This window comes from Microtus pennsylvanicus, chromosome 11 (assembly GCF_037038515.1).
Source record: "Microtus pennsylvanicus isolate mMicPen1 chromosome 11, mMicPen1.hap1, whole genome shotgun sequence".
Classification (NCBI taxonomy): domain Eukaryota; kingdom Metazoa; phylum Chordata; class Mammalia; order Rodentia; family Cricetidae; genus Microtus; species Microtus pennsylvanicus.
The window spans coordinates 44,404,586-44,418,347 of NC_134589.1; the positions used below are offsets into that span (position 1 = coordinate 44,404,586).

Below are 13,762 nucleotides of genomic sequence, written 5' to 3' on the forward strand. Positions count from 1 at the left end.
TGTGTGCCTATCTGACACCTACATACCGCGGAGTACAAAACGGAACCCACAGCCTGGGGCATGCTAGGCTCTACCACTGAGCCTCCAGCCCCCTAGCTCATCCTTGTTTTCCCACACTGTAAGAGACAAACTCTAAAGGGCCTCTCTGTCCACTTTCAACTTACCGAATACTTTCTAGACTCGACCTTGGAGAACCCACAACTGTAAAGACTAAACCTGGAAGCTGGGCATGGTGGTGCTCACCCTTAATCCTAACACTTGGGAGGCAGAGAAAGCCTGGTCTAGAGAGAGAGAGAGAGAGAAAGAGAGGGGGAGGGGGAGGGAGAGAGGGAGAAAGAGAAAGTCTGATCTAGAGAGACACACAGAGAGAGAGAGAGAGGAAGAGCAGGGAGGGAGAGAGGGAGAAAGAGAAAGTCTGGTCTAGAGACACACACACAGAGAGAGAGAGAGAGAGAGAGAGAGAGAGAGAGAGAGAGAGAGGAAGAGGGGGTGGGAGAGAGGGAGAAAGAGAAAGTCTGGCGGTGGTGGCACACGCCTTTAATCCTAGCACCTGGGAAGCAGAAGCAGGTGGATCTCTGACTTCAAGACCAGCCTGGTCTAACTTCTGACCCCTCCGAAATCTCTACAGCCCCTTAACCTGACCTGGCAAATGCTGGAATCATTGAAGTACTGGCTTGAGCCAGGAGGATACAAGTCCATGATGTCACATTATCTGATGTGCACTTTACTATATTAGTCTTGGCTGCCAAGTCCTAACTTCTATTTTTGTCCAGCCTGAAACACAGTTGGATCTGTTGTGAAACATTAAGTCCGGCTCCAAGCCACCCCCAAAGCTATACACAGATCTCCCAACAGGTAACACAGAAATAGCTTGTTGGTGACAAATTTTCCGATGCTGAAAATTGAACCCAGGGCCTCACAATATGCTAGGTAAGCAGCCTAACACTAAGCCTCATCCTCCGCCCATGATAAGATTTTAATAAATAGTGCTAGCAACACCCCCTGGAGGCCGGGAAATGGAAGGAAAGAATTCGTTCTGCTTGTGGAGCAAGCCAGAGGCCCTGGTACTCACAGAAGTTAGCGTGAGCAGGGATCCCAAGACACAAGTAATGACCACGATGAGCACAAACCACTCTCGGCGCTTGGCCCAGATGTGTGGAAACTCATCCAGCACCGCTGTTATCACGCCTTCCAGGCCTGCAAACTAAAAGATGCATGCAGACGGTCACAGTGGCGGCTTGGGACAAGGACGAGGACAGGAAGAGAGAAGACTACCAAGTGAACATTCAAGCCCATCAAGACTAGTTCGCCCGCTCACTGGCCTGTGAAGCCCATTTCCATCCGATACCGGCACCAGAACCCATCATTTAGGATGCGCAGGCAAGGAAACGCAGCATCCGGAACTTCAGCATTTGGTGTGTCTGGGAGAGACTGGTTGTCCTAAGGTCAGCTCAACGCCCATACCCTCTCGACACTAACAGTTAAGTGTCAAGTCTCTGAGCTGAGCCTTTAGGTGCCATTGGTAGAGAGGAAAACAAATAAGGAATTTACACACGCTGAGCTCTTTGTGCCAAGCGCTTTCCCTACATTACAGCAATTATAACTCCGCTGTATGTACGCACCACAAAAGATGCCATTGCTGAGAGGAGTGGATGGGGCGGGGGGCAGAATGGGGAGGAGCGGAGGAGGAAGAAGGGAAGAGGAGGGGGAGAGGGGAATTACCAGGAGGCGGCAAACAGTAGCAAGGAGGGTTTGGGTGGGAGGAAGTGAGTCTAGCCACTTCCTGCTCCCTTTTCCTCGTCCGCCCAGAGCACTTTTTCTGTTTCTACTCACCGTGCTGTCCAAACCCAGTGTGATCAGCATGAGGAAGAAGATGATGGCGAAGAAGGTGGCTGCTGGCATGTTGGCTATGGCCTCCGCGTACGTGATGAAGAGGAGGCTGGGGCCTGAAACAGGGAGACAGGAGGAGGTGACGCTGAGACCCAGCCTACCAAGCTATTGCCAAGTAGAACTGGGCTAAGGCCGACGGTTACCGTTCTCACCCCAGTGAATACAGTGAATCGGGTTTTTTCAGTACCAAAGGCTTCTTCACCCACTGCGCCTGACAGTTTGCAAAGCCAGGGGGAAGATTATCCACCTTGAAAACTGGGTGTCTTCAATTCGGGGGATAGAAGGGGATTAAGACTGGGACTACTCAAACTCCAGCCTGTGACAATTCTGTGTTTTATTGTCAGGGCCAGGGCTGTTACATCCAAGGTACCTTGTGATGTCCTCAGCTCCAGAATAGCAGGAGAGGGAATAAGGACCTCCCAATATTTTTAACTCACCCTTCTTTTTCCATTTGGGGGTGCTACAGTGTGAACTCCAGCATCTGAACACCATAGGCAAGCACTATACCATGGACCTACTTATTCCCGGCCCTTAAATTCCTTTTGGCAGTGTGACAGACATGTCCTTAAACCCTCATGGTTAGCCAGGGAGGCTGTCATTTGGTCAAAGCACTGCATTGGGCCAAAATACAAACATTTCTCAAGGCCCTGGTGCTCTACCTACTTGGTCTCATTGCCTTAAATGTCTGCTAAGTTATTTCCAATGAAAACAAACATCATGGCCCCATCAGTTAAATCTTATCACTCCACAAGGGAAGTTTTAAGGACCAGTCGATTTTTGCCTACAAGACAGGACCGTACCACGAGATCATGCCAGTGCCCACACACACTGGCTTTAAAACTCTCATACAAGCCATGGTTTTAAGCCCCCCCTCCCCCCCCATGCACTGGGCACCAAGAGAAGTGACTGCATGGCTGAGCTGAAATCACTGAGGCAATTAAGTTTCTTTCAAATCTCTGAAAAGTTTGCTTATGTCTAGAGCTTCCAAGTGTATTGGAACCATAAACAGAACCCTGGATCCTACCTGCATCTTTGGCCACCTCGGACACCTCTTCATTCCTCATTTCGGCCATGTAGCCAAGCACCGTGAAGATGACAAAACCAGAGACGAAGCTCGTCATGCAGTTTACCACACTGGTCACCAGGGCGTCTCTGGAATGAAAACCCCAGGCTGCCTGTGCCTCTTCCGCTGCGACAGGCCTCCGTGCCCAACCTACCCCCACATCTCCCAGTGCCCTATCTGCAGATACCATGGCAACCACATACGGCGTGGGGAAGGCAGGTCAAAGATGTCTTAAGACACAGCCATAAACTGGGTACTGTAGCACAAGCCTTAATTCCATCCCGTGGAGGGCTGAGTAAGGCAGGAACAGAGCTATAAGCTACAGAGCAAGGTGGCGAGGGGGAGAGCCTGACCTGCTGTGAGGCATCACAGCATAGACTTCTCCACTTCAACCAGAAGAGGCAAAACAGAAGTATCCTGGAGACTCTCTCAGCCTCTGACTAGCCGGGGTGAAGATACAGCAGGAGTGGGCACTATGGCCATGGATGAATGGCCAAGGCCTTGTGATGCCCCTGAGGGGCAATGCCCTCATGGTGTGGGTCCAGACGGGCTTGAGACCATTGCCTCCCCTGGACTGTCTGTCCATCACTCCATCCCTAAGCTCCGCTCAGCATCCCACGTACTCACTGGTAGCAGTTGTTACTGAACTTGTTGTAGCTAGCAAAAGCCAGGAGAACCCCAAAGCCCGGGCCAAGAGAGAAGAAGATCTGAGCAGCAGCATCCACCCACACCTGAAACACAGCAAGTGAGGGCCCAGTGTGAGGGTGAGACCTGGGCTGCTGCCAAGCAAACAGCACCCGCTCAGGCCTCCGTGTGGCTATGCACTGGGCAGAAGCCAGCGTTTCCGGGTCCATCACTGGGATGGCTACTTCTCTGGTGACCTACATGTGATTTTTCTTCCTATCATTTAAATTTAGCGACTTGAGGCCACTGAACGGGAACGTGTTATTAGTGCTTGCATTTCTGATCTAGAGTATCATTGCAGGCTTGCACATTCAATTTGAGTTGTCCCTATTGTCCTATTTGAGAGAATTGGCTTTCCCTAGTGAAAACCTGGTGAGTGCACACTTTCCCTCCGTTTCTCACCCCCGTCTCCAAGAGTTTCTGCCAGTTGGGTTTCAGGTAGAAGACGACCCCTCTCCAGGCTCCAGGAAGGGTGGCCCCCCTCACCAGCAGGACAGACAGGACGATGTAAGGGAAGGTGGCTGTCACCCACACCACCTGGAATGAAGAACAGAGAAGCACAGGTTACTACCACACTGTCCCAGAGACAGCAAGGAAGGGAGACAAGTCATGGTGTCTTTTACTAATGAAGACCTCTGGGGGGAGAGGGCATTTTTCTGTCACTTTAAGAGGCAGCAAGGCCTGGCAGAAGGATCAGTATCTTCAAGCCCAAGGCTGGGTGTAACATACTACTGTAATTCTGCCGTTTGAGACTCTGAGGTAGGAGGATTCCTATGAGTTCCTGGCCAACATGAGCTGCGTAGTGAGATGCTGTTCTAAGAAGCAAACAGACAGCAGCAGCAGCGATGGCAAAACCCCGCTGACTTCAGAGTTGGCCGACAGCAATTTGACGGCTTGCCAGGACTCCCTACCCCTAAGCCTGCTCCACATCTGTCCAGTAGGGACAGAAGCAAACAGTAGGTTTAGCCACATATATGTGCGGAGGCCCGAGGTTGACACTGGATGCCTTTCTCAGTTGGTCTCCATCTGACTTTTTGAGCTCTCACTGAACCTGAAGCTCAACCCATTGGGTTAAACTGACTGGCCAGCAAGTCCAGGGGTCCTCCTAACTCTGCCTCCTGACCCCACCCCCACCCCGCCACCATGCTGGGATTACAGCCACACACTCGTGTACTGCTATGCACACTCTTTACACAAGTGTTGGTGACACACACTCAAGTCGTCATGCTTCTGTGGGAAGAACATTCATCTACTGAGCCCCCTCTCCATAGCCCCTTTGTATTTCCCAATATAAAGGGCTGAATTGTGCCTCCATTTAATTAGATGAGCTTACATGTAAATGATACTGGCTAATTTCTAGAACCTTCTAACAGATGTGATGAAGAAAGTGTCATAGAATGTTTTTGGACTTTCTCCTGCTCAGTAGCTGTCCGGGGTAATGCTCTTGAGTCTTGGTGACACTGGGGAGGAGGGGGCGGGTCCTGGGCGGTCCAGGACAAGCAGCAGCAGGGTCCTCCTCACCTTGCCAGATGATTTGACTCCTTTCCAGATGCTAAAGTAGATAACGGTGAAGATGAGTAGGATGCAGAGAGCAAGCTGCCAGCTGATGGTCCCCAGGTCCTGGAGGCCCTTCGACTGGTGGATCTGCAGGACGTGGCGCCTGGCGTGACAGAAGGAGCCTGTGAGAGTCCCCTGAGCACATGATCGTGACTCTTCCAGCAGGAGCCTCGCGGGGGAGGGGGGGCTGGAATGGGCCTTGATCATCTGGAAAGAGCCCTGGGTGGCAGGAGCATTCAGCCCACTGCTAGACCTCCCGTCTCTCCACTTCACTGTCTATAACCAGAACCTCCCGACTGGCATGAGCAGGCGGTCAGCGTTTGCTGGGATAAGACATTTTCTTCAATGGTGTAGCACCCGCAAGTTGCTCATGCTTCTCACAGCAACATTCATTAAACTCATTTGTCACCAGAAAGAATAAAGAAAAAACATGGCCGTAGAAGGGAAGCAAGGCAGGAAGGGGATAAGTGGAAGTTAATAACGATACGGACAAATATAATCAAAATGCATTCTATCCACGTGTGCAAATGTCACAATGGAACCTGTTCTGTATGATTAATACATGCTAATGAAGCACTTTAAAAGGAGTCTGCCAAGGGAGGGGTGAAGAGTTTCTGGCTCCTAAGATGCCAAGCTCCAGGGGAATATGGCTGTCCTTAACAGACCATGCCCTCCCTCCCAGGTACCTACAGGTAAAACTCCTCAGCAGGTGACGTGGAATGGAGTGTCCAGGTGACATTGTCCTGGGAGAAGTAGTCAGTGCAGTTGCCAGTGTTCCAGGAGTTCTTGCAGCTGGTCCAGGGCAGCTGGTCCGTGAAGGAGGAGATGAGGTAGTAGAGCGCCCAGGCGATGATGGTGTTGTAGTAGGAGGCGATATAGAAGGCTATGATGCAGATGGCATAGCCAATCCCTGGACAGCGGGAGAGAAAGGGCCAGGCTCACAGGGCAGCTCAGACCCAAGTCCCAGGCCCCAGCCCTTTAGGTGCCTTCTCCAGCACCTCCCCCATCCCCGCCCCTCAGTTACCTTTGAAAATGGGGCAGATTTTCCTCCATACAGAAATACACCCGTTTCGGTGGTACTGGCCCAGCGCAAGCTCCATGTAAAAGAGTGGGATCCCCCCAAAGATGGCCATGATGGTGTAAGGAAGGAGGAAGGCCCCTGAGGCAGAAGGGAGACAGTTTTACTTCCTGCCCACAGCTGTCCCCAGATCAGCCCACTGACGTGGAGATGTGCTCACGGTAGGCTGCCTGGTCTTACTGCTTTGTGAGAGGAGACAGCAGACAAAGTCGTGGGGTACCATCCAGTGTGAGCCTGTCCGGGTTGTAGAGTCACCTGGGAAAGGAGTCTTTCATTTGCTTTGTTTGTTTTGAGTTTTGTTTTTTGAGACAAGGTTTCTCTGTGTAACAGCCCTGGCTGTCCTGGAACTCACTTTGTAGCCCAGGCTAGCCTCAAACTCACAGAAATCTTCCTGCCTCTCCTCAGGAGTGCTGGGATCAAAGATGTGGGCCACCACACCAGGAAGTCTTGATTGGGTTGACCTTGAGACACTTTCTTAATGGAGGTCACAGAGGTCAGAAGCCCAACCCTGAAGGTAGGCAGCACCGCTTTGCTTCACGGGTTTGGCCCCAGACTGAGGAGACACTTACCTGAGCCAGCCTGCACACAAACTCCTGACTAGCTGCTTCAAGTTCCTGCCATCTAGAAGTCTCAGCGGTAATGGACTGTAACCTGGCACCTTAAGCCAAACAGACCCTTTCTCTTTAAACTGTCTTTTTCTTGGTGTTTCACTGAAGCAGCAAGAAATGAAACTCAGATACTGTCTCAGGGCAAATCGAAGCAAAAACAAGCGAGCATAAGACAAACCAAGCGAACAATACAGAAAGAGGAGCCCGGGAGAGTAGGTGGAAAGAGGCTGGGCTGGAGTCAACGGAGCAGGTGCCAGGAGTGTTGTGGGTTTGGGGACCATTTAAAGAGTCACCAATCTGACTCAAGTGTGGGTTTTAGTAAATTAGAGGCTTTCTATTAAAAATAATCTGACCAGGATCAAACCAGAGAGAGTTCTCCAGGTAAGACCACAGCTACTGTTAGCCAAAGAATTATAAAGGCAAAACCTACACAGTTATAATTTTGGGGAGCCAAATTAGGTCATATCCTGTTTGGGTGCTGGCAAGGCTTGGTTTTATAACAAACATCCAAGCAGTTGCCTTAGCTATCCAAGCAAGCAAGCGTTTCATACAAGGCAGAACTTAGTAGTTAGCCTGTTCAATTTTGTGACCCATTACGTTATAAGAATAGCAGAGGAAGGAAGTGAAGTATTTTGCAACAATCAGCAATTTTTTTTTTAAATAGCTTAACTGCACCAGAAATCAGTCCATCTCGGGGCCAGCTGACAGGGTACTTTCAAGGTATGAACAACGTCCTCATGGCATATACAAGCTAAAAACAGCCTAGATTTTTACCAGCCTAGCACAGTAAATGTACCCGCTAGACATAACATTTACCATGGCAAGGGCCACCTCCATTTTTGTCTGAGCTCTGATTTCCTCTCCCATCAGATGATGGTGCCAGCAGAGTCACACATCAGAGTCACGGGGGCCTCTGGAAACTGACCTCCAGATTCGAGGGTCCACCCCAGGTCCCGATGTGGGGACAGTGCTGAACTGCCCCATTGATCCATACGGATGCAACCATCTATGACTCGAGGAACCAGATCCTTTATCAGTATCACCTATGACTCCAGACTCTTGACCACTGATATTTTGACTGCATGTCCCTAATTCCACAGAGCTAGACTAACTCCTCGCAAACCATCACTGTTTGAGAGCCTGGCTGAAAACAGTTGTTTCTCACGGGACAATAAGGTCGCTCATCCGCAGCTCGAGATTTAGCCTGATAACCTTCCCGTCTAAAGAGTGCTTCACCCCTAAAAAGCTAAAGTCAGCGTGACTCAGAAAGGTCCATGTAATTACAGTCACTTTGACAAACCCATCTTGAGAATCAAAACCACGTTGTGTTTTTATGGTGGCCCTCGACTCATCCAAAGGATTTACCCAGTTGGCCTTACAGTAGGAAATGCCACCAAGGATCCAGCCCTCATATAAGGTTCAGGCTAAAGATCCTGCCAAACGGGGGAGAAGGAGAATGTGACTTCCAGTCCTCCCAGGCAAGAGCTCTGCAACCTCCCACTGCCCGAGGAACTGCCCTCGTAGCCACAGATGAAGAAGCTTCGTGTTAGGTCCCAGAAGTCTGGGTGACATAGATGACCCACCTCCAGATCTCACTGTAGTTGCCTCTCAAACAGCTTGTCAAAACATGTCCACTGATTTGACACTATTTCTTTTTGCCCAGTACCTGCTCCCCCATCTCCCCCAGTCTGCTCTGCGCTCTCTCAGGCTCCCCAGCTCACGCATACAGTCACCAATGAAACTACTCTTAGCGTCTTAGGCTCACTAAGACGGGGAGGACAAGGCATCTACGACACACAGGAGATGTAACTGTAGCTGCTCACACTCTAGGTTGGCAGTATTGCCATACTGAGTCTGGGCTCAGCCTTGGATCACATCAAGTCTGATAACTTAAGACTTTGGACCTAAACTAGTGCCGTTCTCTGATTTCATGCAAACCCAAAGTCCCAGCAGGTCTGGAGCCTTACAGCCACTCCCCATGTTTCCTCCCATAGGCCTTACACCTTCAGACTCTGCCAGCAGGACTTGAGCACACAGTGCACTGAGTGTTCTCTTGCTTCTGACTCCCTAACAGGAGCTTAACTAACGCAGGATGAGAAGGAAAGCCCTTCAACAAGTGAAGCCCAGTGATGCTATAAACCCAAGGCCGTGTGGGAGAGCTCAGGTCCGGCTTCACCACCTGACGGCCCCACACAAGCTACCATAGGCTTTCGGCTGACTGGAGACTTGACCAGCATGAAAGCCTAGGTTTCACATTCCCAGACTCCTGGCAGTCACACAGGACAGTAAAGACACGACTTGTCTTACAGCCTCCCCTGAGGACCCAACAACCTACCCCTGGGTCGGAGCCTCTGCTGGTGGCCCATGGTACTAACCTCCGCCATTCTGATAGCATATGTAGGGAAAACGCCAGATGTTGCCCAGGTCTACAGCATAGCCGATGACGGACAGGAGAAAATCCATCTTCTTGCCCCAGGTCTCCCGTTCCCCTTGGCGAATCTCCGCCACCAGGGTGGTGGTGGCTGTTGGGATAGAGTGTGTAGCTTCATCTGCACTGGTGCTGGGATCTGCAGAGTGCCCATTGGACATTTGGCCAGGCTCTGGCCTGTCCCCCGGGGTGGGGACACCCTTTTGGAGAACACCGTTTCCTTGGCAGTCCTCTCTGTCTTTGCATGCTGACAGGACTTTCTGAGAATTCAAGGGTGTGGTCTCCATCCTGTTGGTCAGTAAATGATACCGATGCCCATCTGCCAAGGACCCAGACCAGTTCTCGGGCTTGGCTTCGGATCTCCTTCCGGTGTTATGGTGACAAAACTGAGAGCTCTGTTGGAAAAACATATGGAGAAAGGAGAGAGAAATTCGGATTTATTTGTTTGGGGTATTAACCATTCATAGTTTTATTTTTTGTTGGCTAAGAAAGGTCTCACTCTGTAGGCCAGGTCGGCCTTGAACTTGCGGCCTCCTCTCTCAGCTTCCTGAGTGCTGGGATTACAGGCTTGAGCCATCACAACAGTCCTATATATAGCTTAAATGATCTTAGTTACAGGGTTACACATGCTCTTATCTGTAAGCCAGCCCATGCACTCAGAGCAATAAAATCTTCTAAACTTTTCGACAAATGGAGGGTGTCAGAACACCATCAAGCAATTTGAAAAGGAAACAAAACAAAAATAGCAAATCACCAAGATTACGCACGGGCTTTACTTAAGATCCAGCGCTTGCGTCATCTAGAGGGACGCAGACGCCCCCTGTAGTTTATCAGTAACCCGGAGGAATGTCAGGAGCGGTTTCCTGCAGAGCCAGAGAGCCCTGTCCTGGGTGCCATGCCTAGAAACAGCAGCACAGCCACAGCTTCTGTCGGTCTACCTGCCAGAGGACACAGTCCTCGCCATTTAAACTGGGCACCTGATGTTAGATTTTACATGTGCTACCAACGTGGCTCAAAAAGGGAGAGAGTCAAAGTACCAGTGCCCAGAGCTCCGTATATCTGGGTCCTTTCTCGCCCTTCCCGACTGGCTCTGGGAAGATTCCAGCTGCCTGCAGCTGTGTCCGCCCGTGCTCCACTTTTCAACCTTCCCATTGAGCCTCTGCAGGTCCCAGTGGGCCACGTCTGTCACTGCTCCTCACCATTCATGCTTCCTGCCACTTGCCAGCAGCTTCTGGGGCTAAAGCCACTTGTCACTGCAGACATTAGCACGCCTGCCGGTGTGCTCCTCCAGAGGGTCAAAGAGAAAAGTGTGGGGGCCGCTGACCTCAGACTTGCCTGCAGAAGGCTGGACCCCGGTAACTGCACCTTTATCTCACTGCTATGCTGGGGTGCAAGGAAGGAGCTGGGTGCTCTTCTCTTCTGGACTGAGGATGAGATTTCTACACGTGGAGTAGAAATCTGAGCCCTTTTGGACTTTAAACCTCCTGCCTGCTATAAACTTAGTAGCTGCCAAGACCTTCCAGGTCCCTCTCCATTCCTTCCAAACCCTTGACAGTTTGGGAGTTAGACTATGCCTCTGCTTCGTTAGGATCATGTCACACCTTTCTAGAAATGGACTCTTAGCACTGCTCACAATGGCAGAGATCCCATATCAGCCTCAAAGTCCAAGGACAGGAGGCGAGCAAGTGCTCAGCTCCTTCCGACCAGGGTTTCCTGGAAACCTGATATTTTTCCCTTTCTTTCCCTTGGTTTCCTCAACAGGGTATCAAAAAGCCCAGGCTAGAACTGGAATTTACCACGTAGGTAAGGATGACCTTGAATTTGTCTGCCTCACCTGTGTGCACCACTGTACCTCGGTTTAGCTACACTGGGGACAGAACGCAGCCCTCTGCACACTGGGCGAGCACTCTAGCAACTGAGCTACGTCATAACTCCACACAGCCCATACCCTCCATACAGACAGATGTGAAGACAAGAACACCATGAGGGGCGAGGCATATATCTAAGTAGTAGAGCATTCGCTGAGCATACCCAGCATTCCCACACACAAGCACAGAATGAAAAACCTGGACACACTGCAGATATAAATATTGGCAAAGATTAGAGCAAACACCAGGACACGAGAGTGCTTAGAATGGAGCGTGGATCAATTCAGAGGACAGACCCTGGGGAGGGAAGAGGCAGCCACGGCCTCAAGAACCAAGCAGTGTGTTCTAGGTTTTGTTTTCTCCCTTGGGCATCTTACAGCAAGGATGGAAACAAGTGGGTGTGTGCTTTCGGGAGGCTGTGTGTACTTCCCAGGGTGCCAGGGGCTCAGCCCCTAGGCCACGGTCTTCCTTTATTAGCAGCTATGATGAGCAGCTCCTGGAAGGACCATATCCTACTCTCTATTTTTATCTCAGCCATCAGAAAGCTCCAGTTTCCTGAAATATCTGCCCAGTGCTTTCTAACTTGATAAAAATAAAATAAACCTGGTCTGAGCATCCATCCGGCAACAAGAGACGCCAGGTTGCTTCTCCACAGGGGTCAGTCTCTAACCATCAGCTCTACTCTCTAGGGTTTAGTATACTGTGCGCGTTTGATCGCAGCACCTGGGATACACAAAACAACTCCCGTCTACTCATTTCACAGTTAGAGGAAAACTCCCTCCAGCTCTACCAGTTTGGCTCCAGAGGGCAGTTGGTCTGGGCTCCCCCGTGGTGGTCAGGGCTCCCTTCTGGCCTCACTAGTTGTCCAGAGCTCCCCCCCCCACTCTGACTTTCCTGACACCTGCCTCCCATAACAACGGTTGAGAGCAGGCAGGCCCTGGGCAGAGACTACAGGTTAAGAAGGTTAGTTTCTAAGAATTCTCTTCTGAAAGCTTTTCTAAAAGATATTTTTATCCTGCAGAGTAGGAAGCCAGGAAAGGAGGTCAGTATTACAGTGCAGCCTCCCCCTTGGCAGGCTTTGAATCCATCCGTGGACAGGAAGCGCCCTGGAAGCTGCCCTCAGCACATCGGCACTGTTATCCCAGGCTGAGCAGAGAGCGGGTTGTGGGGGCACTGAGCACCCAACTGCGCTGTGAAGCTACAGTCTGCTCCCACCTCCCATTTCCCACTCCCCACCCCGGGGGCAGCTTGGCCGCTGTCTGATGGTTCACTTTCTGTTCGCATTCCTGTTTCCAGCTAATTCTCTCAATTTGTCCCTAGTTCGTTTAAAAGAAAAGTGTCTCCGGGCTGGGGGGTCATTCTAAGTGGCAGTGTGTTTGTCTGGTCTGAGCCTCGAGGCTCTGGTTCCATCCCCAGAACTGAAAGAAGCTGGGGGAGTCTGGAGGGGGCGACAGAACCTGTCTCTATGTAAACTTCTGGTCAAACCTCCCATTTTTCTGCTCCCAAACTGTCTCTGTAGCCAGGGGAACTGGTGTCTGAACAAGCAAGTAATTATAACAATTAGTCATAAAATCCCCAACCCTCTGAAAGCGGACATGACAGTTACGTTTAAGGCCCATCAGCACGTTCTGAGTAAAATATTCTGGGAGTTTTGCACTCTGATTTTACCTGTCGAGATCAAAGCGAGCTCACTTCTCAGGATACTCCATTTCCACCTTCAAAACCAAAACAAAGCTCCAGCGTGAATTATGGGTTGAACACTGAGATAAGATTAATTACAGGTCATCAAGCCAAGCGGCAATTTGCATTCTCGGTGCCGGAGGGAGGAGGCGCTCACAGAGGCTGGCAGAACTGTGAGGCTCTAGCAGCAATAAACACTGAACTTGCTCCAGAGAGGCATGGACTCTGCCCAGCAGTCCAGTCCTACCGTCCCCCAAAATGTAGGGCCGTGTTCAGAGGGGAGCTGGCACTTCCTGGAGAAGCCACGGAGCCCGGGGATCCTGCCCACTGACCACATGAATGGCATGAGGCTGTCCCTCATGAAAACTCGAAGTCACTCAGGAGTTTGTGCCACAGGACCTTGACTTTTTTGACTCCCCTTCTCGGGCTCTGCAGAAGAAAGCGCTGGCCTGCATTGGTATCTACTGAGGGGCTGTGGCGTATGCTAAGGTGGGTAGCATCACCTGGGGGCCATAAGAACCGCAGCTTCCTCCTCAAGTGAAAAAAAGAGATGGGGGTATAAACAAAATCTAGTTAAATATGACCTCCACAGTCACTGACATCCATTATGCAAAGGAGTCCTCGTCTGAGAGATGCCTTTGCTGTCTGGAATGGAATGAATAGGGGACATTCCTTAGAGTGGCTTGGGACAGTTACTGGGAAGAAATAAAAAAAGTTCTGTATGGCAACAGAAAAGGGACATCCCAATTTCTCCACACAGTGTACGGTTTAGAGGAGGAGATACCAGGATGGATCCAGATGTGCCCAAGGGCAGCCAAAAATATAATGGGTTATGATACATTTTTTAAAAAAAAAAAGAGGAATGGGTTTGGCATGAACAGGCAAGCATAGTCTCGGTGAGTGTGA

General features: G+C 50.6%; 1 protein-coding gene across 1 annotated transcript in view; it reads right to left on the reverse strand.

The window, feature by feature from the left end:
• Slc6a4 (solute carrier family 6 member 4) overlaps positions 1 to 13,762 on the reverse strand; it is a 31,576-nt gene that overhangs the window by 10,722 nt on the left and 7,092 nt on the right. The window contains exons 2-10 of the mRNA XM_075991590.1: positions 9,256 to 9,703; positions 6,219 to 6,353; positions 5,885 to 6,104; positions 5,159 to 5,297; positions 4,040 to 4,174; positions 3,581 to 3,684; positions 2,915 to 3,042; positions 1,834 to 1,946; positions 1,073 to 1,204 (exon numbers count right to left, since the gene is read on the reverse strand). Coding sequence (XP_075847705.1) covers positions 1,073 to 1,204; positions 1,834 to 1,946; positions 2,915 to 3,042; positions 3,581 to 3,684; positions 4,040 to 4,174; positions 5,159 to 5,297; positions 5,885 to 6,104; positions 6,219 to 6,353; positions 9,256 to 9,595 — 1,446 coding nt within the window. The 5' untranslated portion in view covers positions 9,596 to 9,703. The remainder of the gene's footprint in view (positions 1 to 1,072; positions 1,205 to 1,833; positions 1,947 to 2,914; positions 3,043 to 3,580; positions 3,685 to 4,039; positions 4,175 to 5,158; positions 5,298 to 5,884; positions 6,105 to 6,218; positions 6,354 to 9,255; positions 9,704 to 13,762) is intronic.